This window comes from Salmo trutta, chromosome 9 (assembly GCF_901001165.1).
Source record: "Salmo trutta chromosome 9, fSalTru1.1, whole genome shotgun sequence".
In the NCBI taxonomy this organism is placed as follows: domain Eukaryota; kingdom Metazoa; phylum Chordata; class Actinopteri; order Salmoniformes; family Salmonidae; genus Salmo; species Salmo trutta.
Window position 1 is genome coordinate 8,506,767 of NC_042965.1, and position 25,223 is coordinate 8,531,989.

Genomic DNA, 25,223 nt, shown 5'->3' on the forward strand with positions numbered 1-25,223 from the left:
CTTTTGAATAATTAGGACATGTAATCACCTTAAAAATCGGCGTTCCAGCGGTATATTTGATCTGCGCATATGCCAGCACCGGACGAGCGAGCCTCCCTCTTTACTGTGAGTGAAGTGAGTTCGGAACAACTGAATGTATACGAAGTAGTTCACAAACTTTGCCCGAACTAAGAATAAAATATGCTTCCCAAAAGATAACATGTTCGCTGTGGTATGAGGTTTATTTTGAGTGCCGATTTTCTGCATTTATCAGCGTCATCAGGTAGCCGGATTTCAGATGTGTCCATGTAAACAGAAACTGATAAACCGGACTGATAGAGGATTCCTCACAAACTTTGCCTTCAGAAAATGTGCATTGAAAGAAACTGTCCATTGTGTACTCATTACAAAAAAATATTTATTGACAAAAATATTAAGACAAGATGAAACACTTGACCAGAGGCCGATAATTTTTTCTCATCAATAAGCATTCCTATACAAAGTCAAAACACCATATCTACAATTTCGCATGGAGACATTTCCAGTACTTGGGTGGTCAAGAAATGCACGTTTGTTGTTTTTACAGCTACAGTATAGAAAAGCATAAAGGAATAAAGATGCATTACCATAATTTATTGTCACATCAAAGCTAGTTTGTCTCAAAGTGAGCAATATTCCCATTCTGTCCATTCAACCCATTCTGCATTTAAATATCGCCAGCAGTGAACATTCCACGAGTGACATCTGGGTGAATTTGTCCAATAAGAAAAAGCCTGCGGTGTGCTTTAATGAACACAACCCTGGTAACTGACAGGATCTCCAGATACAGCCACAAAAGCCAGTTAAGCTCACAGACGACTCAGATTGTGGCTCATCATCTAGACTGGTTTATTTGTGGACTCATGACCAGTAGCCAGTCAATGGTCTCTTCCAGGAAGTTCATGTTGTAGTGTGCGGCGATGTTCCGGAACACTTTGATCTGCTCTGAGAAACTCTGTGGATGGAGAAGAGGAGACCTTTACAAATCCGAGAAACACAATGTTTCATAAACTTTATAACGGCTAGGGACACATGGGTTGGAGGAGCACGAACCTTGGTGGGGAAGGTGAGTTCAAAGTCTCCTGCACAAGTGCAGTAAAGAGGCATGTTGGCCTCCTTCACTCCTTTACACTTGGCACACGCCTGCAATGGAACACAAGGCACGTTTTAGGACTTCACAGTGAGACACGATCACAATTCCTGAAAACAGTAGTTACTGAGTAGTGAACCTGGGATGTGTTCATTTAGCGCTAAACTGAAGAAACAGGCAGGGACTACCTGGACCTCTCCTTTTGAAAACATTTTCTGCCGCTTTCCTTAATGAACACGACCCAGGTCATATGAATCCCAAAGGATGCGTCAGATGTGAAGGTGTGGGTTGTTTCCTCACCAGGTCCTGCAGAGTGTAGCTCATCAGTTTCTTCTGCAAGGCCTCCACCAGGGCCATCTCAATGGACTCAGTCTCATACTGGGTCTGGCAGTTGGAGCAGAACCACTGGGGCAAAACAGAGCCGTCCTGTGAGCACAGAACAGATGATTTACATAGTGAACACGAAGGAGCACACACACACACACACACACACACACACACACACACACACACACACACACACACACATTAAACCAAATTGAACATATTTCATTATTTGAGACTAAATTGATTTTATTTATGTATAATATTAAAATAAAAGTGTTCATTCAGTATTGCTGTAATTGTCATTATTACATATATATTATACAAAATATATATATAATAAAAAAAATAAAAAATAATAACAATAACAATTCGGCGGATTAATCGGTATCGGCCTTTTTGGGTCCTCCAATAAATCGGTAGCGGTGTTTAAAAATCATAAAATCGGTCGACCTCTACTTTCAGCATCTGTAAAAAGCACTTCATCATTCCAATGGACTGGATGAGTTGTAGGGGGGGCACTGACCTGTGCCACCGAGGGGTCCTTGCAAAGATCGAGGTCGCGGCAGAAGTTGCATTGGTGGCAGATGACCTCGGGCAGGATGTAAGAGTTGCAGGGGTCGCGGAACTGGGCTTCCTCCGAGAACTCACCAACGTCTACCAGACGCAGCAGGTCCCTCTTCAGCTTGTTCACCTGGTTCACTATGTTGGCATCCAGGGAGAGGACCTACAGGGGAAGGTTGTGTTCATTAGGCACCAAACGGAAGAAAACAGAACTGAAATGCAAATTTTTGTTTTCCGTTGCAAAATGTTTTGAAATGGTGTGCACTAATGAATACAACTCTGGCGTGTATTCACTAGGCACAAAACGGAAGCAAACGGGCTGAAACTGGGAGGGACTGCCTGAACTTACCCAATAAGAAATTCACATTTTTCATTGCAAAACTTTCTCCGTTGCAAAAATGCTTTGCTTCGGTGTGCACTAATAAATATGACCCTGGATCCCAGTCACTGACCTGGCAGACGTATTTGATAAATTCCAGAGCTGGGTTGCTGAGAGGCAGGTGGGAGCCAGGCAGGACAGGGAACATTTCCGAGGGCTGGGTCACGCTCCGGGTGCCCGTCACCTTCTTTTGGATCTTCTGGGTGATGGTGAAGAAGTTCTGGGTCAGCTCGCTGGACACATACTCTTGAGAGAAGGAGATCATACCTGTGGAGGAGAGACGACTTATTTTCATCTGTAGACTGCTAGACTGGATATGGGGGGAAACTATTGAAGGTTATAGCTGGCTAATAGTCAGGTATTGCTGGGTTTTCCAGTGTAGGCCAGGTAGGGGAGACTATTGAACAATGTAGCTGTCTAGTAGTCACAGGAAGTAAGTGGTGGACAGCAATCTAAACGCTATTTGGAGATTAGACACAAACCAGATCACCTAAGGGCCTGTGGTGGTCACTCCTCTGTTTTCACACCAAAATAACTTTGTTTATGTCTGTGTACGGTTGTGGTACCGCTCTCTCGTTACTTACCGGGAAGTGCTGTGGAATCTCCGGCTGCCTGCTGGGAAGTCTGGCTTCCGCCCCGCCTCTTAATGGGCGTGGCTCCCGGGGCATTGCGTCTTAGCTCCTCCCGCATGCTGTGGTAGATGGCAGCAATATAGGCTGAGAGGAAACAGAGACATGGTAAAGGACAGACGAGTACAGGAAATCAGGGAGCTGTGCCCACGGACCCCCTCCAACTTCATTCTGGATCAAACACTTTACACGTGCTATGCTAATGATGCTTGCGATAATGCGCTGGCCTACCGGAGATGATCATGAGGAAGTATTTCTGACAGGAGGCGGTCTGAGGCAGATACTGCATGATGTTCCAGCTGCTTTCGATCAGCTCCTCCACCTCATCCACTTCTCCGGCTCCATCCTCCTCCTCCTCGTCAGCTTCCTCCTCGTCCTCGCTGCCCTCCTCCTCGCCATCCTCCTTTCCCTTCTTCTGGGCTGTCCCGTTCTGAAAGCCAATGTAGGTAGTGAGTGTCAGTTCTACCCCAAATATTTTCATTGGTTATGAGACATAGGAAAAACACACACAACACACACACACACGTTAAATATCAAATGAAATTGTTCTGGTCGCATACACATATTTAGCAGAACTAGAAGGTACCTCTCCATACAGGACGCTGGAGGGCAGTTTGCCCTTCACTCCTCCATAGTTGGCCAGATCCATCCACATAAGGAACTCCCAGCAGCGGGAGAAAGAGATGGAGAGGGAGTGGAAGATTTCCCGCGAGTGAATGCTAAGGAAGATTTAAAAAAAATCCTCAGTCAGAAGAAGTTGAAAAAAATAAAATTGCTCATAAAATAAAACCTTGCCTACTAATTGATGGTTAGTGCTTGATCCCACAGGGTGACGGTATGCTTGGCTGCATGAAATCCAAAAAAGGTGACGACTAATTTCCACGAACCTTCACCCCACGCGAACTAGCTCTGAATTTATTAAAAGAACAAACTAAACAGGGCTTGCACTCACTCGCTAACCACGCATCACTGATTTACGACCATCGTTTGTTTATTAGGTCAATAATATTGTTTTCTCCGGCTTTGATAGACAGCATATTGATACGTTATAAAATGACAAAAGTACTTGTATAGAGGCATTGTAGTACATTTAACCTTCATTTTACTTAACTAGGCAAGTCAGTTAAGAACAAAATTCTTATTTTACAACGACGGCCAAACCCTCCCCTAACCAGGGACGACGCTGGGCCTGCCCTACGGGTAGATTAGCTAACCAACCCTCCCCCAACCAGGGACGATGCTGGGCCTGCCCTATGGTTAGGTTAGCTAACCAACCTGTTGGTGATGTACTCCACGTAGCCGATGGCGTCGTCAATCCTCCGCTTCTTAGTGCAAAGGAGGATGCGGTTAAAGTTCCCGTACACCACGGTGGAGCCCAGCCGCTTGAACTCTGCCACCAGCCTGAGATAGGAGAGCAGAGACAGCCATTACGTCAAGGGATCCTTCCGTCTTTCAAGGAACGGCCGTTTTCAATACATGACAGACCGTTTAGAATTAGAATAAATGAATACAATTCGAGTAAAATTGTTTTGCGTCCAATCACATAAAACGATACGAACAATTAGAATTCTGATCATGTTTAACCTTTTATTCCCCCCCCCCAGATAAAGCTGCATTTGAAATGTCTAGTTGACTCCAACGGAAACAACCAAGGGCCAAGTAGGGTTGTGTGCGTTGGGCAGTGTCACTTACTGGAGGAATACCTTCTTCATCATGTTGTGTAGGGTGCGGTGCAGCGCCGGGTCGTAAAGCAGCGAGCTGGGCGAGCGCAGCCAGCGGTAGAAGTGCATCACCTGGTTGTCGGCGTAGACGTTGTGGTACCGCGTGATCTCCCGCACCCAGCCAACCACCATGCTCTTCAGGATCCTGCTCGCAGACATACAGCCAATCAAATCAAAGTTGATATAAAGTACATTATTTTAACCTGTGCTGGGCTACAGTGCATGGAAATGTTTGTAAAAATCAGCCTTCTTTAGTTTAGAGCCGAAACGGGTCGCTTGAGGGATCTGGGGTGTTTCGAGGTGTCGGCGGCAGTGGTTGCATGTTATCACGAAGCAGTCACCTGAAGGTGTTGGAGCAGAGGGCGGTCTCGTCGTAGCTGGCCACGGCACTGGCTCCCTGGTTCCCCGACATCATTTCCTCCAGCGAGGCCTGCTGGATGACGTCAAAGCTGACGCCCAGGCTGGCTCCTCCCTCCATGTCGTTGACATGCTGCGACTGCAGGATGGTGTTCACAGCCAAACTCTGCAGGTCCAGCTCCACACACACTGAAACACAGTAGAACGACACGGAAAAGCAGTTTGAAACCTAGTTGAAAGCGTATTTCCTTTTGTTCCAATTAAGTTGTTTTAAATGTACCGCATCACCGGTTGCTATGTACAGCTGATTAATTCCTAACTACAAGAAAATGGTTGGGGCTACTTCACTGTGTCAGTGTTGTCCATAATGTTTGTGTTAGAGCGGGGATGATAAACCCAAAAATTACAGGCACCATCATTTTTCATATCTCTTTCTACAATTTTGCATTTGTCAGTTATTTTTTTGTGATTATGCTACACAAGTTTCCTGCAGATTTTTTAAAAAATTCTAAAACCATTATTTGGTCATCAGTAATGTGAATGATATGGATTCCTGCTATGACAACATCTGAAAGTATCTGCCTGTCTTCGGTCTCGATGCTGTGTGAGTGAGCCACTCCATCACCCACTTCGTTGACGTTGTGCAACCTTTCAAAATGCAATTACAACTACTGTCGTTTTGGTTAAAGATGGGAGAGAGTCTCAGCTTTCTGTGCGCGTGTCATCTATTTCCCAACTCTCAATATCGAGCAAACGGCACCACTTTACAACGGCAGTTGGCTAAGCAGTACGGTTTCGGTGTGCACACGGAGCGTGGCATTCGCAGTGATCACATCAAGCAGGCTACGCCTAGGAGCTGGAAAGTTTGAGTAGGACATTCATTAATGACATAGCTATCGAGCAACAAAATCATAATTAACGCAATCTAGCTACGTGGTTTTGGATTCACACTTCCTCTGGTGGTGAATGATGTAGCCTACGCCAGTTTGCACAATTTCTGGGGTTGACAAATTCATCTATAAAAAGAGCCAAAAGAAATGTGCTAATTCTGGGTCATATTTAAAATGTTGCACATCAAAATATCAAGTCTTGCATCCCCTGGATATGATGGATGAAATAGACATTTTTTCTTGAATCAAAGACATCTCAGTTGTCTTACTTGGCACAAGAAAAACTATTTCACTAAGGGGAAGCAACTGTGTATTCATGTATTTTTTATTTATTGTTATCAAGCATAATGTGTAAATGTATCATGATTTGACTGTTTGTTTATACGGTGTGTGTGAATGAGTAAGGCTGGCTACCTGTTGAGTAGCAGCCCTGAGCGTTGATCTCCATGGAGCCCCTGTCGTCAGCCTCCATCACCAGCCTGCTGTCGTCGGCCTCCTTGCCCCCCAGGTCAGGCCTGGCGGTGGGGGACAGCCACAGCAGGTGGTTGTGCTTCCTCAGGTGCCTGGCCAGGAACAGGTCAGAACCAAAGATGGACACGTCGTGGGGCAGGTTCCCCACCGGCAAGTGGTAGTATCTGAGGTGGGATGGAGGAGAGGGAACAGTAAGCGACCGTAGCACAAAACGAGCAGAAAAGGTCACAATGATACTACACAAATGAAACCCCAGACTAAATATGTAAAGTGTGAAGATTATATTTGTATATAATAAAAAATTATGGGAAAAAAAACCCACCAGGGTACTTATTCCAGTTGTGTTATTTAGACTGTTCTAGGTGTACAGAGCCAGCAGACAGACCTAGTCTAGTGCTGTGTTACCTACCTGGCCATGTCAAAAGCCTGCGACAGGCAGCTGTCCAGGTTGAGGTAGTGGCGGACCATGCGGCGGGCACCGTGGCGCTGCCAGTCCAGCACGTTGTAGCTGATCTCGTCCACCATATGCACCGGCACCACCGGGAACTCCTCCAGCACCGGCATGCCCGCCGCCAGCCGCCGCAGCTCCCAGTTGGACTGCACTGCGATCAGGGTGGGCCCGCGGCGCTCCCCCTGAATACAGCGAGAGAAGGACAACGGTCAATAGTGTTACCAGGGCTGTGTTCATTATGCACCAAACGGAAGAAAATGGACTGAAACACAGAGGGACAACCTGCACTTGTCCAATAAGAAATGCTCATTTACGTTTTCAGTTGCAAAACGACACTGCTCTATGCTATTGATCTGTGACAAGCATACAACCTTACACCTTCAATAGCAAATTTGAAAACTTTAGAGAGAGAAGGCCTAAACAAAGCAACACATCCGAGAACAAGCCAGAGAGAGCAATATAGTGGCAGAACCATGCAGGTGAGAGGGGTGCAGTGGATGGAGGTACCTTGTAGTTGAGCAGTATGCGCTGCAGGGCTCGGTGGATGGCCTTCACGTCGTTCTCTGCCCGCACCTCAAAGGTGTGTTTCTCAGGGGGCAGGAGCTCTTCGCTGGTCTTCTCCAGCAGGGCTGTACGCTCTGCCCCATACAGGGTGTTCAGGTTGGGCATCTGGTTACTGCGAACCTAAGGTAGGAAGACGAAGGGGACTTGGATGTCTTTTTTTCCTTCAACAATTTCCTAGGAAATTACTTAAAAATCACTCTCGCATCACATTTGTGTAATGAAGCATTACAAGGGCAACTATTTTAAGGGGAAATCTGATGTGTAGGGTGTTTGGGTAGAGTAGATGAGGTGTGGTCTTACCGTGTCCAGGACAAAGATGCTGGCCTTGCGCTGTGAGGGGATGAACAGGCCGAACAGGGCTTTGTGGCCCTGGCTGTGGTGGTAAAGGTAGATGTGTCGGACGCTCCCTGGGGAAGACAACACAACGATACTGATTCAACGCTCCCGTCGTCACGTTCCATATAAGGGGTCGTATTCATTAGGCTCCAAATGGAAGAAATGCCAGGTTTAGGTTGATTTACATCATAGTAAATGTCAAGTCAGTCACACAATAACTTTAAAAAAAAGACAGGTAAAGGAAGATTACAAATAGATATGAAATATATGGACGACACATTGAGAAACAGTAGAGAAACAGTGAAGGGAATCTGCAGTGCCAGTGGGAGCTAGTCCTACCAGGCTCCAGGTAGCTGAACTGGGCCAGGGACCTCATCTCCAGGTGCTCCAGGTCGTACGTCTCAGCCTCCCGGCCGCCCAGGTCCCGGACCAACTGCTTGTTGACCATGCACATACAGCCCAGCTGTACCAGGGCCCGGAACAGCAGAGGGACCTGGGGGAAAGAGAGTTGTTCATTAGGCACCAAACAAAATAAAAACAGATTAAAAACATGCAGGGGCTACCTGGACTTTTATTTTGCGAACTTGTTTTAAAACGTTTTGTGTTATTTCATTTTTTTTTTTACTTGTACTACACACACACACACACACACACACACACAGAGAGACTAATACTCAAAATACAGCCATCGATTATATTTCCCTAACTATGCAATGTTAACATGCTAACCAAGACACACAACACTGGATTTGGCAATAAAGTACAATCCCTTAACCCCACTAACAGCTTCTTGTACACATCCAGGAGGAACACGACCTTGTCCTATCCTAACCCGTAGGTACCTGTGTCTCGTAGACCCCCTCTATGTCTGGGGCAGAGAGGTCAGCGTTGATCTCGTTGATGTGCTCCTGGTACATGTCCTCAGGGACAGAGTACTGGTACAGGTAGTAGACGATGTTGGAGCGCGGCAGAAGACGGTTCACCTGCACAAAACAAAAACCAGAGTGCTCAGTCATCAAATAATAACACTAATAATGAGAAATTGAACTTTTAGAGTGCTTTTCAATACAAAAATAACCTCAACGAGCTTTAAAGCAACACCAAAAAAAAAAAAAAAAGGCCAGGCAATTTAAAACCGACGACATATCATTCAAGATTAGACGGACGGCTTGAGCAGTCAGCGGAGGGAGGTGGTCACCGATCTATTAATCAACCCGTCTCTCATGAGACTAACATGTACCTTCCTGTATGTGGCTCCCTCCTCCTGCTTGGGGACCTTCTGGTTGACGTAGAACACCCGTGGGATGTTGAGCTTCATGCAGTGCAGGTCACTGCCAATCACAGCCCACAGCTTATACAGCCCAGGGTGACTGGTCTCTGCAATCTGGGGTAGAGAGAGAGGAGAGGACAGGACATCCAGTCACACACACACAGACAGCTGGGTTTAAGCATTTTGGAGCGTGGCCAGAGAGGAGCATTCACAAGATATATACAGTGTGTCTTCCTTTTGCTCTGTACAGTTCCCATGAACTGTTCTGAAACAAAACAATGGTATTTGGAGTTTTAGTCAATATGGACACAGTTTAAGCCTAGTCCTGTACAAAAACTTTAAACAGATTCTTTATTGAGCAGCAGCATGCTTTTTAGTTCAGCACTAGGCTTGATCTGTGTCCCGGAAACCGGCCTAACTAAATATTATTTGACCCCCTGGGACCAACCTAACCCACCTGTACGATCTGCCAGGGCATGTCCAGGATACTGCGCGCCGTGCGGCGGAGGAAGCTACCCAGGCCTGTGGCGGGACCCGCGTCCCGGATCACCCCTCCCCCCATGGCCTGGACCTCGCCGTCCTGCAGGCGCCGGCGCTTCCGGCGCTCCTTCCTCTGCCGCAGCTGCAGCTCCCACTTCTTCTTGTGGTAGCGCAGCCACACCAGGCGCGCCTCCTGTGTTTCCCCCGAGGGTGGTGGCGGGCCGAGGATCTCCCGCCAGGACTGGGTGAGCTCCATCTCCTGGGACTCCACGGCCTGGCTGTTCTCTCCTTGCGACACCCGCTTGCGCTTCGTGCTGATCAGTATGGCCGGCTGCAAGGGTCGGGCAGGCATCCCAAAGTCCTCAATGTCAGCCGCCTGCCCTGCCTCCAGGGCATGATGGGCCACCTGAGAGGGGGAGGCAAGAGAGGGGGAGTGGCGTGAGTGTGCGTCTTTCTGTGCGTGTCGCCGCTACCGTTGGCAAGGCGGGTGTACCTGTCTCTTGCCCTCGCTGGTGAACAGCTCGCTGATCTTCTTCTGCTTGTAGATGTCGTTCTTCTCCAGCAGCTTCTTGTGGAGCCAATCCGGGTGGCGCACTCTGGGCACGGGGTTCTTCACCTACAGCCCGGATCACAACGGGACCAGATTGGGTGAGCAGCGAGCACGGAGCAGGTACAACCTGAAAGAATCTAGTCCCACATGGATCAGGAGTAGGGTGAAGTTGCACCTAGGTACTGGTCTCGGATCAGTTTTGCACCCCCCCCCCCCCCCACTAAATGGGCAAGGTTAGGATTTGGGGAGGGCGAGCTGATCCTAGATCTACACCTAGGGGCAACTTCACCACAGAGCCACGGATCAGAGCTGCTGTGGGTTCACCTGTTGCAGGGCTGCTGGGATGGTGATGATTTTCTGGATGGCACTACCCAATCTCTCAATGTAGTAGCTCCAGTCAAGGATCTGGAGAGAGTCCATGGCTAAACTCGTTAGTAGCTGTGACTGAGCTAAAACGCTGTAAGAATAGCGTCGCTCTTATAAAAATCGCTCATGCAGTACATCAACAGTCTTTGTATCGCTGTATTGAAGTGCGCCAATATGGAAGGGCGATGAAGTGAAAATCGCCCAGAGACTTACGGAGCGGATGTCCAGGTCGTGGAGGCTGGGCATCTTCAGCCACTTGCGCAGGAAGTGTTTCTTAACACTGGCTTCAGCTTGGAAGATGGCCAGGGGGATGGCCCTGTCACACAGACAGAAACAGACGAATTAACACTTCTCCACTGTCGTCATTAGCATTAAGAGACACTACGCTAAAATGAGCTGAAGACTAAATGTGAAGTGAGGAGCCATGACTGTCAGTCGGTGGTAGTGAGTGTGGGTCGGTCCGCCTCACCTCTCTGTGACCGGCGTGCCCTCTGGCTTGCGGGAGATGATGTAGCGGCAGCTCAGCCCGGCGTCCTTCACCATCTGGTCACCCAGGAACTCGGCCAGCCGCTTGGCCGTGCTGATGGTGTTGGACTTCTGCTCGCCATAGTCCTCCAGCTTCCGCGACATGGAGCGGTTCTCCGAGATGAGCTCAAACAGCTCCGCGTCCGGCATGTTGGCAGCCTGGGCAAAATACAAAATCCCGTCAGGACACAGCATAGTAGAACTTTCAGATATAGATTACGTCGAACAAACACGCCCTCTGACATGTAGCCCCGCCTACAACGAGGAATCCCGTCAGCTCTCTACTATTGACAATCTGCAACTTTCCACAACGTTTTTCCCGACTGAACGTGGTCCGGCTGATGTAGCTTTCAACATGCAAGCAGAGATGGGGAATATTGTTACAACGGCCCAGGTTGGATCGCTCTTTTAATACATGGATGAATGAACAACAACAACTATTAAAATGTAACGCTATCACACACGCACGCACGCACGCCGGGAAACAAACACGTTACCTTGCTGTAGAGCACGTCGAGCCAGTAGTCGGCCACCTTGGCCACCGAGTCATAGACCTCCTCTAGAGTGGTGCCTTTGAGGAAGGCCTCGAACACGGACGACTGGAAGATCTTAATGAGCTGCAGCTCGCCTCGCCTCTTCACCTCGAAGCCCTTCAGCTCGGCCAGAGAGCCGTCCTCGTTGAACACGGCGTACCTGGACACGGGACAATGTTGTAATGGGTGTTATTATCAGGAGAATGTTGTAATCAGTGTTATTATCAGGAGAATGTTGTAGTCGGTGTTATCGTCAGGAGAATGTTGTAATCAGTGTTATCATCAGGAGAATGTTGTAGTCAGTGTTATCATCAGGAGAATGTTGTAATCAGTGTTATTATCAGGAGAATGTTGTAATCGTGTTATTATCAGGAGAATGTTGTAATCAGTGTTATTATCAGGAGAATGTTGTGGTCGATGTTATTATCAGGAGAATGTTGTAGTCGGTGTTATCATCAGGAGAATGTTGTAGTCGGTGTTATCATCAGGAGAATGTTGTAGTCGGTGTTATCATCAGGAGAATGTTGTAATCAGTGTTATTATCAGGAGAATGTTGTAATCAGGAGAATGTTGTAATCAGTGTTATTATCAGGAGAATGTTGTAATCAGTGTTATTATCAAGAGAAGGCTGTAATCGGTGTTATCATCAGGAGAATGTTGTAATCAGTGTTATTATCAGGAGAATGTTGAAATCAGTGTTATTATCAAGAGAATGTTGTAATCGTGTTATTATCAGGAGAATGTTGTAATCAGTGTTATTATCAGGAGAATGTTGTAATCAGGAGAATGTTGTAATCAGTGTTATTATCAGGAGAATGTTGTGGTCGATGTTATTATCAGGAGAATGTTGTAGTCAGTGTTATTATCAGGAGAATGTTGTAATCAGTGTTATTATCAGGAGAATGTTGTAATCAGGAGAATGTTGTAATCAGTGTTATTATCAGGAGAATGTTGTAATCAGTGTTATTATCAGGAGAATGTTGTAATCGTGTTATTATCAGGAGAATGTTGTAATCAATGTTATTATCAATGTCATTGGCTGGATTCTCTCACTCTGATTGTTGGGAAGGGTCTGTAAGTAAGCATTTCAATGTTAGTCTACACCTGTTGTTCACAAAGCATGTGACTAATTCAATTTGATTTGGATAAATGATGCCAAATGGCCACCAAGAAAGGAGAACCATCATTCTCCATATTTTTCCCCCATCGCCTGTATTTACAGATTCGCTTGTATGTACCTTTTCTTCAGTTTCTTTCCCTCCTCTTTGGAGGCGGGCAGGATCATGGCCAGGTAGGGCCCGTCCACCTCGAAGAAGATGCTGTTTTCCGCCCGCGTCTCGTAGGTCAGCGAGGCAGGGTCCACCAGCTCCTGGTACTGGTTGTTGGTGAAGCCTTCCTTCACCATGATGTTGAGCATGGCGCCCGGGTAGGAGATGGTCACCTTGGGCTTCTTCTCGTTGCTCGTCTTCACCACAAAGTTCTCGGGGAAGGTGTTGGGCAGGACGCACCAGATGCCATCAGTGTCCAGCTCCAGAGGCCTCCTGTAGTGCCACAGATATAACACAGTAACGTAAGTGGTTGAGTTGGCATCGAAAACAGAAAATATATTGGGGGGTACTATACTTCCCTACCAAGCAAAAAGGCAGTAAGTGCTCATAGCGTGGAACTGAGAACCATTGCTTTTATTTACCTTGGTTTCACAGTAACTTTATGCAGTTACCGCCAACATGACCCTCATTTTTCTCCAAAACACAATACAGGCAGGATACTTGTCCACATGATTATGCATGTATTTAATGTAGCAACAATGACATTAACTCATTTTCGACCAAATGAGCAGTTACTGCCTTTTTGCTTGGTAGGGCAGAAAACCGAACTAAAATAGAAAACACAAAATGCAACAATTTCAAAGATTTTACCGAGTTACAGTTCATATGAGGAAATCAGTCAATTGAAATAAATTCATTAGGCCCTAATCTATGGATTTCACAAGACTGGGAATACAGATATTCATCTGTTGGTCACAGATGCCTTCAAAAAAAAAGAAAGGTAGGGGCGTAGATCAGAAAACCAGTCAGTATCTTGTGGGACCACCATTTGCCTCATGCAGAGTGACATCTCCTTTTCATAGAGTTGATCACGCTGTTGATTGTGGCCTGTGGAATGTTGTCCCACTCTTCAATGGCTGTGTGAAGTTGCTGGATATTGGCGGGAACTGGAACAGGCTGTCATACACGTCGATCCAGAGCATCCCAAACATGGGTGACATGTCTGGTGAGTATGCAGGACATGGAAGAACTGGGACATTTGCGCACAGATCCTCACGACATGGGGCTGTGCATTATCGTGCTGAAACATGCGATGGTGGTGGATGAATGGCACGACAATGGGCCTCAGGATCTCGTCACGGTATTCATGTGCATTCAAATTGCCATCGATAAAATGCTATTGTGTTTGTTGTCTGTAACTTATGCCTGCCCATACCATAACCCCACCGCCACCATGGAGAACTCTGTTCACAACATTGATTTCAGCAAACCGCTCGCCCACACGACGCCGTACATGTGGTCTGCGGTTGTCAGGCCGGTTGAACGTACTGCCAAATTCTCTAAAATGATGTTGAAGGCGGCTTATAGTAGAGAAATTAAACATTCAATTCTCTGGCAACAACTCTGGTGGACATTCCTGCAGTCAGCATGCCAATTGCACGCTCCCTCAAAACTTGAGACATCTGTGGCATTGTGTTGTGTGACAAAACTGCACATTTTAGAGAGGCCTTTAAGTGTCCCCAGCACAAGGTGCACCTGTGTACTGATCATGCTGTTTAATTGGCTTCTTGATATGCCACACCTGTCAGGTGGATGGATTGTCTTGGCAAATGAGAACTGCTCACTAACAGAAATATAAACAAATGTGAGAGAAATAAGCTTTTTGTGCACATGGACAATTTCTGGGATCTTTTATTTCAGCTCATGAAACATGGGACCAACACTTTACATGTTGGGTTTATATTTTTGTTCAGTATATAATATTCGCCCCAAAGATTCGCTACATTGGCAAAGTTAGTCACTGTAACAATAAAAAAATACCAGTGACCATACCATGCCATGTACTGACACGGTGAAACAGAGTGCTGTTCATGCATGATCCGTGAGCTACCCAGCACTACACACAGGTCTCTCTAAAAAGGCAAATCTCCATAACATGAGCGCTAAAAAAAAGAAAGCATTAAGAGGCCTTCTGTAAGAGGATGGACATTATTAAGTTACCCGATCTGTTCCACGAGCTCTCTGGCCTGGGTGATGATGTTGGCTCCGGTGTAGCACACTATGCCAGCCATCTCCATGGAGTACCAGCGGGCCCTAGCGGAAAGACATGGCAACCACACAAACACAGCAGCACTGTCAACAGGTTGCAAAAACGTTTTCTACCTACTGAATACAGCCCAGATGATGATGATCTCTCTCTCTCTATATATATATATATATATATATATATATATATATATATATAAGTAAATATTCTTCTCTGGGAGGGGGACGCTGCAGCTGCACCTACCCTTTCCTCATGACGTAGCCATAGAAGGAGTTGAGGATGCACTTGTGGGCGAGCTGGAGAGAATCGTAGAGGATCTCCATGTTCTTACAGCGCTTCACCAGGGCAGCGTCACCACTTTCCTGGGCTGCAGACAGTTTCTTCTTCCACACCTGCAGTACCACAGAGGACGGGAGAGGAGAGAGGTAAACACTTAACACGCTATGGACAGGCATAGTCGCTGGAATCATGCTAAAAGAAAGAAAGAAGAGAATGTAGCGACAACAACAACAAAGATCAGAGACAGCAACGCACGGTTCGGGTTGGCACTAGTGTAAAAATGGTATTCCTCCCCATGTGAAATGCACACCTTGAGTTGTATGCATGACATCTTGGGGGCTAGTTTCTAGTGGGAGAAGAGTAAATAGGTATGGTAGCTCTTTGGCAAGTACCTTGTGCAGTCCCTTAAACTCGTAGCGGCGGTCTCTGAAGGCTCGCACAGTGTCCACGTAGAAGGAGTTCTCTCTCTGGCAGATGGTGGTGACCCGCTCCTCCAGCTTGGTCTGGCGGACCTTCTTATAGGCCCTCCTGCAGTAGTCTGGGACAGAACAGACAGCGCGCGAATGTCATGAAGTTAAGTGAAACGCACAACAGTAACTCACTGACAACTTCTGTGCCAATCTAAAAAGATTTCTCCCTCGCTCACCGCCCAGGCGTTTCTTCTCGTGGCGGGCCTGCTCCTCCAGGTTGAGCTCATGGAAGGCCCGCGGCCTGCCGTTAGGGAAGAGCGGAGGAAACTTCTCTGATTCCAGCTGCTGCTGGATGCGATGGAACTCACTGCGGCTGGCCGGCACTGCAGATAGGGCGGAGCAAGCAGGTGAGCGGGAAGGGAAGAAAGAGGCAATTACAATTAGAGCAATATATTGAATTAATTCTAATTCATTTTGAACACGATAATCCAAATGCTTGTATTTCAATAATAATTGTATTTTTTATGAGCGTCTATGTCCGCTTGTTGTCTTTTGGTCTCGTCTCCTGTGCTGCGTGCCCCTTCCCATTTACTCGCATGCACGCACACAAAGCCCCTCCCCTGCCACTCACAACAACAAAGATGAGAGATCACTTCTTCCTCTCTGACAAGCGGTTGGTTTCAACTTGCTATTTGCATTTGAGGGTTGGTCCAACAGAAATCGGTTATATGGACACTGAAGATAGGCCACCTGATTTCAACATCTGAACAAAGTGGACAGGCTAGCACGCTGTTCAAACCGTTGGAGACAGACAGAAGGGTGTCCTCATGACAATTCAACTGTTCTACCTTACTAGCTAGCAAATGGATCCAAGTTGGCTAAACTTGAAATATAGAGATTAGCTGGCTACTCACTAGCACGTGGGCTTGTGCTTGAGACACTTAAATGAGACTTGAATTGATTTTCTATAATGGCTGCTGCTAGAAGTCATGCATTATTAGTGAATGTGCAGTATGCACGGTTCTGGTTAAATTTGGAACAAAAATTGCATTTTCATAGACTGAGTTGGAAGCCAGATACATGATTATTGAAAAAAAAAAGCAGGTTAAACTATTTTGATAAAATAATAAAATTATTAGTGGGTTTTATGGTTGTGGAAGGCTTATATTTAGCCTGAATTCATTTGATTATTGCTTGAACGTTTTAAATGCAGTGTATTTCAATTGTACAAAAAGCTTATTTAAAACAACTAAATAGATTTATGGACAATTCATAGCCATATTGCCCAGCCCTAATTACCATTAAAAACAAAAAACTGTTTTAAGTGAGAAGTAGGCAATTGTAGGTCTGAAGCCACCCCCCAAAAGAGAAGAAATTCACATGGAGCACCAAAATGCCTACTCCACCCATGCTCTACCAAGGTTTTCCAGCACACCGCTTTGACCTACTACAGTAGCTATGTTGGTCTATTGTACTTCCAACAATATGTACGAAGGTTGCTTAGGATTCAAACCTTCTCAAACAGCTAGCTGCTAAAGGCTTAAGTAATTTGTGTAAAAACCTTCCATAACAAAATATATTTTTTCCTGTTTGTTAGTTAACTGTTAGCCATCTTTCAGACGACTGGTGTTAACTAGTTACAGAGGCTAGCTGTTGTACTTTGGGTACACAAGCAAACGTTAGCTAGGTAAGGCTAGCTAGCCATCTAATTGGTCGACATGAAAAATGTTAGCATTGTCGGAAATGCTTCAAAAAGGAAGCACATCGTTGGTTCTTAAATGGACAGAAATGGGCATGCGAGAGCGATAAATTATAAAAATGTAAGAAACTATTGCACCTACAAACTTAGTCAATCCAACATGTTTTATGTCAAATGTTTTATGTCAAACGTTTTAATCCGACAACTGGAATTTGAGCTAGGTGGGTGCAAAAACAAATTCTGAAAACTACCTTGTTAAAATTATGGTATGTGGTTCTTGGTAACGACCGGACAGCTAATGATGAAAGGTTTGTAGTGTACCTCCAATTTTTTTATTTAACTAGGCAAGCCAGTTAAGAACAAATTCTTATTTACAATGACGGCCTAGGAACATTGGGTTAACCTTTCAGTTACTGGCCCAACGCTCTAACCACTAGGCTACCTGTCGCCCCAAATCAACTTGATTTGCAAATTTTCATCGACATTGGTGTCATATTGGCTTGGATACAATGGTAGGTAGATTTGAATTTAACATTGAGCTTCAGCCAATGCCATACCATTGTGACAAGTTACATCTCTGAAAGACTGTCTCTAAAGCGAAGCAAGGGCTTCGGGTGACACTGGTACAGCAGCAGAAAACAGAAGTCAGTCTAAAAAGAACTGACCTCCGCAACACACACTACAGAAACTTACTGATCTCCCCCCTCCATTGCCAGCTCATCTTCCTCTGACAGTTGGCCCCCGGCTTGTTGAAATCGCAGGCAGCACACGTGGCCTCGTCAACCATAGCAGAGGGCTGAGGAAGAGAAAGGGAACAGAACAGTGTCACTTTCTGGAGCGTTGCCAGACCAAGTCCTTCGAAATGTTGCATGCAATAAAGGGAGCATTCGACATTGAACAGGGGGTATCCATTTTTGACACGCGCGCACATGCACACCGCGGTGTAGTTTACCTGCAGGCGGTTGGTGAGGATGATGTTGGGGTACATGGCCGCCACGTCCAGATGGTAGATGAGGGGACACTCGATCCTGTTGGGGACCTCCTTCAAAGAGATGAGCTTCTTCTTGATCTCGTCACACACCTGCACACAGGGCAGATGATGATTCATGGAAAGTACAGCATTTCATTGCGGAGAAAAGAGAAATCATTTATTTTCCATTTACACAAACACTATGGGGGTCAATTCAAACTTTCCCCTTTCTTTAGGGGAACATTTTTACTTTGACAATAAGAAAGTGGATGGTGTTTTGTGGCCCGAGATTGTACATCAAGAGAAGTTGGTAACGCTATAGATGTCACCGTTTTTAAATGTAAGGAGACGTAGGTTGATGGCATGATAATGGGCGGACCACAATGGAAACAAGTCTGACTTTTTGTCTATATAATCCTCGGCAATTTTGGTACATGTATTGGTTGGCCTGGTGTGGCTTCTTTATGTACTGTATTTTAAATCAAATCAAACCTCGTTGAAGTTGGTGACTTGCTCCAGGGGAATCTTCTCCTCCTCCTCGATGGCGTGACGCAGCGTTTCCTCCACCCGCTGAAGCAGGAAGTCGAATGCCGCCGGATTCTGTCCAACACACCAGAAAGAAAACCGTGTCAACAAAACACGTAAACTAAATACCTACACAGGCAAATAACGGACTGGGGCCGAGCAGCGCCATACCATTTTGAAGCGGCAGGGGATGTCGCTGCGGAACACGCCGGACTCCAGGGCCTCCACGTGACCCCCCACGTAGGTCTCAGAGTCCATGACGTGGCCATCGTCTGTCAGCTTGTTGAACACCTGCTCCTGCTTGTTGGGGAAGACGATGTTGGCATGGTAGGCCTGCACCATGAGCAGCGCCTCACACAGGGTCCCCGAACCCTTACGCAGCACCTGCACACACAACCACACACACACCAGTGAGCAATAGTCCAATCCCACCACCCCATTGTCCATGTTTCAACTGACAAACTGATAAGAGACAAACCTCATCCGGCTCCATAGGGATGATGGTGCAAAGAGCAAAGATGAAGGGGTGGACGTACTTCATGTAAAGGTAATACGTGGCCACGGCATCCGACACAGAGTAAGTGGCCAGAGTCTGGGGACACAGCCATGAGAAAACCAGTCAGACAACCAACCTGCATCACATGTACACCCACAACTTGGACTCGCTCTCAATTCACCTTTCCTCCATTCCTTGCAACCTCTCTACACGCCTCCTTCTCAAAATACACTGGAGAATGAGGCTCGAGAAGGGGAGGGACCTTGGACCTTCTCCAATACGATTGAGAAAGCGGCGAGGAGATCGGATATCAGGACTCAGAGAAAGACATTGAGATAGGACCTCTCTCACCACTTCTAAAAGCGGTGCCTGTGTTTGTGTCTCCCAGAATGCACCAGCTGACCTGTGACTCCTCTGTGGCCATGCGGCACATCTCCTCGGGGTCCAGCTCCACTGGGTCATAGCCCAGCTTGGCCTTGGCCGCCGCCTTCAGGTTGTGACTGCCCACCGGCAGGTAGCTGTCACGCTTTACCCACCTGGCGCGCACACACACACACACACACACACACACACACACACACACACACACGGGTTAGTCAGTTTGTGTTAGTGTGCGCGTATCATTATTTGTGTAGGTACAACACCACACAGATAGCGAGGTACCCTATTATGAGATGCATGGTGGCCCTTACCTAAAGGCGTCCATGTGGATGGCCTGGCTAGCCCTGTACTCGCCCTGGTTGTCCTTCTGGAAGCCAATCTCTCTGTACATGTTCAGGCCGTGGTGGGCAGCCCTGGTCTCCACAAAGGGCCTTTTGGAGGAGAGAAGTGGAAGAGGGAAAGAGAGAAGGATGAGGGGAGAGTGATGAGGCAAGGGGGTGGGCGGGGGGGGCAGTTGAGCACAGTAAACCAAACTAAGTTTAGTTGATCAAAGAGTTGATTGGTTGATCTGTCCCCCAGACCGACTCACCAATCGAAAAAGTCTCCGTTGTAGGTGACAAAGATTTCGGGCTTGGTTTCTTGAACGTGCTCGAACCATCGCTGAATGAGACCCGCCTACAAGCACAGAACACAGCATGTCATCAAGTATGTATGTCTTTATATTGTACGTATTTAGGTATGCCCGTAGGCGTTTACTTGTCTTTCGTTATTGATGCTCCCCTCCTTACCTCGTCAGGCTCATTGAATACAGTGAAGGGTCCCTCGTACTCTGGCTTAGGGGTGAACTCAAAGTCCTCAATGTCCTCAGAGACAATCTCTCGGTTTGTGATCAGGTAGCCCTGACAGGAATCATGAACAGTTAAGACATCAGTTAAAGGAGCAGACAGGAAATTCAGATTAGGACTGAAAATGGGACATCCTCACAGTAGATCGGATTGTGCTTTTGTGCTGTACAGCCAACTCCTATTGTCGTTGTTAACGCCAACTAAGATAGAGGGATGCAAACTACTGAGGGCCCAAAAAGGTGACACTTTTTTTTTTGGCACTGAAACATGCAAAAAAATCCCTGCTAGGTGGAAATGCAGCTCTTACCTAATTAAACAACAAAGAATATGATCTACATGATCAGTCTCTGTGTGTAATATAAAAAGTGGTTCATGCGAACCTAACTCACAGCTAAAAAAAATGTAAGAAAGAAATCCAACTTTACTGCAAATGAGAAGAAAAAACAATACGCTAATATTGCAGTTAGCCATGACAGCGTTTACAATAGAACACTTGTGACCACACATCTAAATATTGCACTTAGGGAAAAAAACATCTTTAAGTAGAAATATAATGAAACAAACAGACATTCTAGTTTTGCTCTATTATAGTGGCCACTATAGTAGACATCGATCAAGTGCACAAGGCTACATGTGTGCAAAAATAACGTTCATTGAGTAAAAAATGGAACAATCCCCCTCACTCAAAGTGTTACTGTCAAATTTAGCCAATAGGTGACTAGTTTGCATCCCTGAAGATTGCGGTTTGTAATGTCTTGCCAAATCCTGAGACCAGGCTGGTCCAACATACCTGTCCGTCGATCATGTAGGATATCATCATAATCTGGTCCGTTTCTGCATCAGGGAATTTCAGAGGAAGCTTGGTGGTCTCTATGTCAAAGGCCAGCACAACTGGGTCCTGAGAAACAGGGAAACAAAAATCACAACTAGAAACACCGCTGGGACTGTTAGTCAGATTGTGAGTTAGGTCAATTAAATTAGAAAAATGAAGATAGAGAAAGACCATGGTATCTTGACAACAAGAAACCTGGACGGCACAATGAAAATCCCAAACAACTGGAAATCAGTTTAAAACATCAGATAGATGGCCATCGACATAAGTTAAAAAAATAAAAAACATGTTCTTACTGGTCGTTCCACCAGGTCGCTTCTCAGTATGATCTCTGGAGGGTATGCACTACCCCTGTACCGAACGTTGTACCAGTGAGCCTAGGGAAGAAACAAAGAATGTGAACGGTAAGTCTTCATAGGGGATTACTGGGGAGAGAAAGCCCATCATTCCACAGAGCATCCACTGCCTAGCCTGGTCCCAGATCGGTTTGTTCTGTCTGGCCAACTCCAATGGTCATTGTGGCGAGATAACACAAAAAGGATCTGGGAGCCCGGGCTATCCATTGGCCAAGCAGGAACATCAAAGGCCCTTACCACGTGGATCTTAAGGTCGATGGACAGGCGCACGTGGTAAGGCACGTCGTACTCTCTCATGTCCACTATGTTGTCCATCTGGTCAGAGGTTTTCTTGGACATGCCATCTTCATCTGCTGCCGAGACACTGCCTCCTGCCAACGCACTGATGAGCAGAGAGCTCGTCAAAAACGTATAGAAAGACCCAGAAGAGTAGAATTTCAAGATGATACTGTACTACCGCACTCCACATCACAGTAACACTTTATTTCACAGCCTGTGAGGTATTTACCGAGAAACTACACGGTATCACCGTAATGAATACCCAAGAATTACTATATTGTAACAAATATCAGGAGGTAACAATTTTTACCACAAAGTTATTAACTCTTAAAGTCTTTCAAATGATTACCAGAAAGTACAACATTTTACCAAGTATTTTCACATTAAATACTGGATTAAAAAAGTGGCAATAGGGCTGTAAAATAAAATGTTTATCAAAATCAAACTGTCGGTCTGCGAGACACTGTACCTTGATAACATTGAGGTGTAGGTATCGTTGGACTTCTCCCTCTCCCGGTTCTTGCGCACCGCCGGCGAGATCTCCCGTTTGACCTTCATGAGGTCATCCACAGTGTTGAATGAAAGCTTGACGTAGCTCCTCTTTAGTCCCACCAGGTGATTGGGCTATGGAGAAAACATATGTCGACATGTTTATCCTACAGTAATACTGGATGCCATCTCCCAGAGGTCAATGTCTGAGCTGGCGTGGACGTTGTTGACGTCATCACGTTTTATTAAATAAACCCCAGTGTGTTTACGCTAGAGACGTCCTGCTGCAGCGTAACAGACTGAATCTGCCGGTATTAGCCATTAGCCAAAGTGGTATATGTGTTTCAACCTGCCCTGAAATTAATAGAATTGATTCACACATGATTTTGGTACTTAACATGCGTGTCACGATCACGTCTGGTGGAGAGAGACAAAATGATAATGCACGTGCGGGGCCGGTCTAGACTGTATACGTCCATTATTCCTCGACTTATCCATTTCTAAATGGGCTATGGTTTGGTTTCTCACCAGATCCAGGTCCTCCTTAGGGAGCATCTCCAGCTTCGCCACCTTCCCTTGGAACTTCTTGGACAAGAATGAGATGACTTCTCTCTCACAGTTCTGGATGGGACACACAGGTGGTCGACGTTGTCAATCATATGAGAAGTAATTAAGCCTGTTCATTTTAAAACGAGTACCTGGTCATCCCTGACTTACCTTTTTAGTGGCTATGTAGAAATAGGGCTTAAAGGGGAGGGGTACCTATAACAAAAGGAAAGTGAAACAGAAGGATGAGATTGAACATCGCCATTGTGATCAGTCTTGCACTAGTGTTTATATCAGGTGGTCAGATCCTCACCTTGAACCTGCTGCCATCTTCCTGGATGAAATAATAGTCCACAGCGCTGACCATCCGTTTGTCATCGTCCAGAATTTCTGTCTGAGATGGGAACAGGAGGATTAGATATTGACAATAGGCACATTAAGATGAGGTGATCAAGCCTTGCTAAAACATTTCTTCAATTCCGGCACAAGAACAAGACTTGTATTATAAATACTGTGTCATCAGGACAATGCCCTTGTTTGTCTATGTAGGCCTAAGAAAGAGTCTTCCACGATGCAATCCCCAATTTTGGGGCGGCAGTGGTTAGAGCGTTGGGCCAGTAACCGAAAGGTTGGTGGATCGAATCCCCGAGCTGACAAGGTACAAATCTGTTGTTCTGCCCCTTAACAAGGCAGTGGCAGAACGTTCCCCGGTAGGCCATCATTGTAAATAAGAATTTGTTCTTAACTGACTTGCCTAGTTAAATAAAGGTTAAACAAATATATACAAATAAAACTAACATAAAAATAGCACATAAAACACATGAAGCTAAATGACAGCAGGTCCAACTTAAGGGCATCCTGATCATGTGCTTTCCAGAGCCCACTCTGGTCTGTGTGATTGACCTACAGGGTGCATGTTGATGAGCCAGCCAGTCTTCTCTCCTGGGTCCTTCATCCTCTCGAACCCGAAGCGGGAGTCCATCTCGTCGGTGAACTGGCTGCGCTCCAGCCGGATAGCAGCCGACATGGATGACCGGTCATCCCTATGGAGGAGAATACATAACATCAGAAATACCGCTACATGATGTACACAACAGTGTGACTGTTTTGCAAATGTGTAATTAACTATTCATTTAGCCACGCAGCAGGGCTGGGGTCATTTCGATTTGAAGGCAGTCAACTCAGGAAGGGATTTTAATTCAACATAACTTCTACTCCTAAGTTATTTGAGAAGTCATTAAATGTTTTTTTCAAATTTGGAATTGTTATTTAAGTTTACTTCGGGAACTGAGTACCACCATTTCAAATGGACCCCAGCCTAGCATCTAAAAAAGGGATGTAATAGTTTATTGTTCATTGCTCAGCGATTCTCCAGTCAGAACCGTCTACAATGTTATGAGTGTAACTTCAGCAGCATGTCCCGCTCTCTGAAACTAGCTATCAAGTACCAATTAATTAATTAATTAAATATATATATATATAGTACAGACTCACACGCTGTCGCCATAGAATGCCCTTAGATCTTGTCTCTTTAAGTAAGTAATTAATCAAAGGTCTAATATTGGGCTTAACCCCAGCCCTGCTAAGCAGAGATGTTTTGTTGACATGTGAATTGAAACTTGCATGCAGCCATTTCAGGCAGTGACTTACTGTTGATTGTCCTGGTCACCCCCTTGTCCTCTCTCTGACTTGTACCGTCCACTGTTTTGTAAAACCATCTTGGACGGGATTCTGTAGGTAACGTGGCCCAAAAAAAGGTAACTTGCATTCAGTGAAAAGTAGTTTGTGAGAGATATGCAAATCCACCTCGCAAGTGATAGGTACAGCTAACGTTAGCTAGATAACTGTTAGCTAACGTCGTTAGTTGCCACGCAAAACTGCTGACTGTGTTGAAAACACAAAATATACAACTGCTCGCTAACATTTGCAAACGGTTGTCACATGGCAAATAACTTCTCTCTTGTACACCCAACTGAAAACCTTAAAACTTTTGTCGTTCAAATTCTCATTAGATAGCTAGCCTAGCAGGCTTTGACAGATGCCTGTGTTGTTCTATGCAAGTCAGAATTTGGCGCGTTCTCTCCTGTTGCCGCGAGAATGTGTCGGGAGTGGTCACGTCGACGTCTCTGCGGATGCCCCGCCTTTGGGATGGTACTTGGCAAGCCCTTCCCTCTCCTCGCCCCTTTGAAACGTAGCAACTCGGGTTCGTTCAGTTCGCTTGGACGTTTGCTACGTTACTGGACGACACATTTCCCCACCAAAAACGTTCTTGAACAGACTGAG

General features: G+C 46.0%; 2 protein-coding genes across 2 annotated transcripts in view; one reads left to right on the top strand and one right to left on the bottom strand.

Annotated features, from left to right (window-relative positions):
- Positions 1 to 377: 377 nt before the first annotated feature.
- Positions 378 to 25,082, bottom strand: pole (polymerase (DNA directed), epsilon). Its single transcript, XM_029762249.1, has 47 exons — positions 24,591 to 25,082; positions 23,848 to 23,983; positions 23,254 to 23,334; positions 23,112 to 23,156; positions 22,923 to 23,015; positions 22,375 to 22,529; positions 21,864 to 22,008; positions 21,567 to 21,647; positions 21,229 to 21,336; positions 20,382 to 20,492; positions 20,183 to 20,268; positions 19,905 to 20,024; positions 19,616 to 19,748; positions 19,195 to 19,308; positions 18,888 to 19,100; positions 18,684 to 18,791; positions 18,174 to 18,302; positions 17,915 to 18,017; positions 15,759 to 15,905; positions 15,505 to 15,650; positions 15,077 to 15,225; positions 14,788 to 14,880; positions 12,757 to 13,059; positions 11,483 to 11,678; positions 10,930 to 11,144; positions 10,674 to 10,776; positions 10,419 to 10,499; positions 10,038 to 10,160; positions 9,522 to 9,950; positions 9,035 to 9,178; positions 8,637 to 8,777; positions 8,134 to 8,287; positions 7,759 to 7,865; positions 7,402 to 7,578; positions 6,853 to 7,076; positions 6,387 to 6,607; positions 5,067 to 5,271; positions 4,697 to 4,870; positions 4,280 to 4,405; positions 3,591 to 3,723; positions 3,236 to 3,434; positions 2,960 to 3,091; positions 2,449 to 2,642; positions 1,959 to 2,159; positions 1,409 to 1,534; positions 1,072 to 1,161; positions 378 to 973 (listed from the first exon to the last, which is right to left on the bottom strand). Exons 1-47 carry the CDS (start codon positions 24,656 to 24,658, stop codon positions 854 to 856), a joined length of 6,882 nt encoding a protein of 2,293 aa, XP_029618109.1. The 5' UTR covers positions 24,659 to 25,082; the 3' UTR covers positions 378 to 853.
- Positions 25,083 to 25,140: 58 nt separating this feature from the next.
- Positions 25,141 to 25,223, top strand: part of acacb (acetyl-CoA carboxylase beta) — a 44,216-nt gene continuing 44,133 nt past the window's right edge. Inside the window, exon 1 of the mRNA XM_029762241.1 lies at positions 25,141 to 25,223. The gene's annotated coding sequence lies outside the window, so the exon portion shown is untranslated.

Bases quoted from the DNA above. Each gene is read 5' to 3' on its own strand.
- pole (XM_029762249.1), bottom strand. From the start codon at position 24,658: ATGGTTTTACAAAACAGTGGACGGTACAAGTCAGAGAGAGGACAAGGG. The intron at 15,651-15,758 runs GTGAGCGAGGGA...GTTCTGTCCCAG, and splicing joins CGAGAAGAAACGCCTGGGCG to ACTACTGCAGGAGGGCCTAT. The intron at 8,288-8,636 runs GTACCTACGGGT...TCTTTCCCCCAG, and splicing joins AGGGGGTCTACGAGACACAG to GTCCCTCTGCTGTTCCGGGC.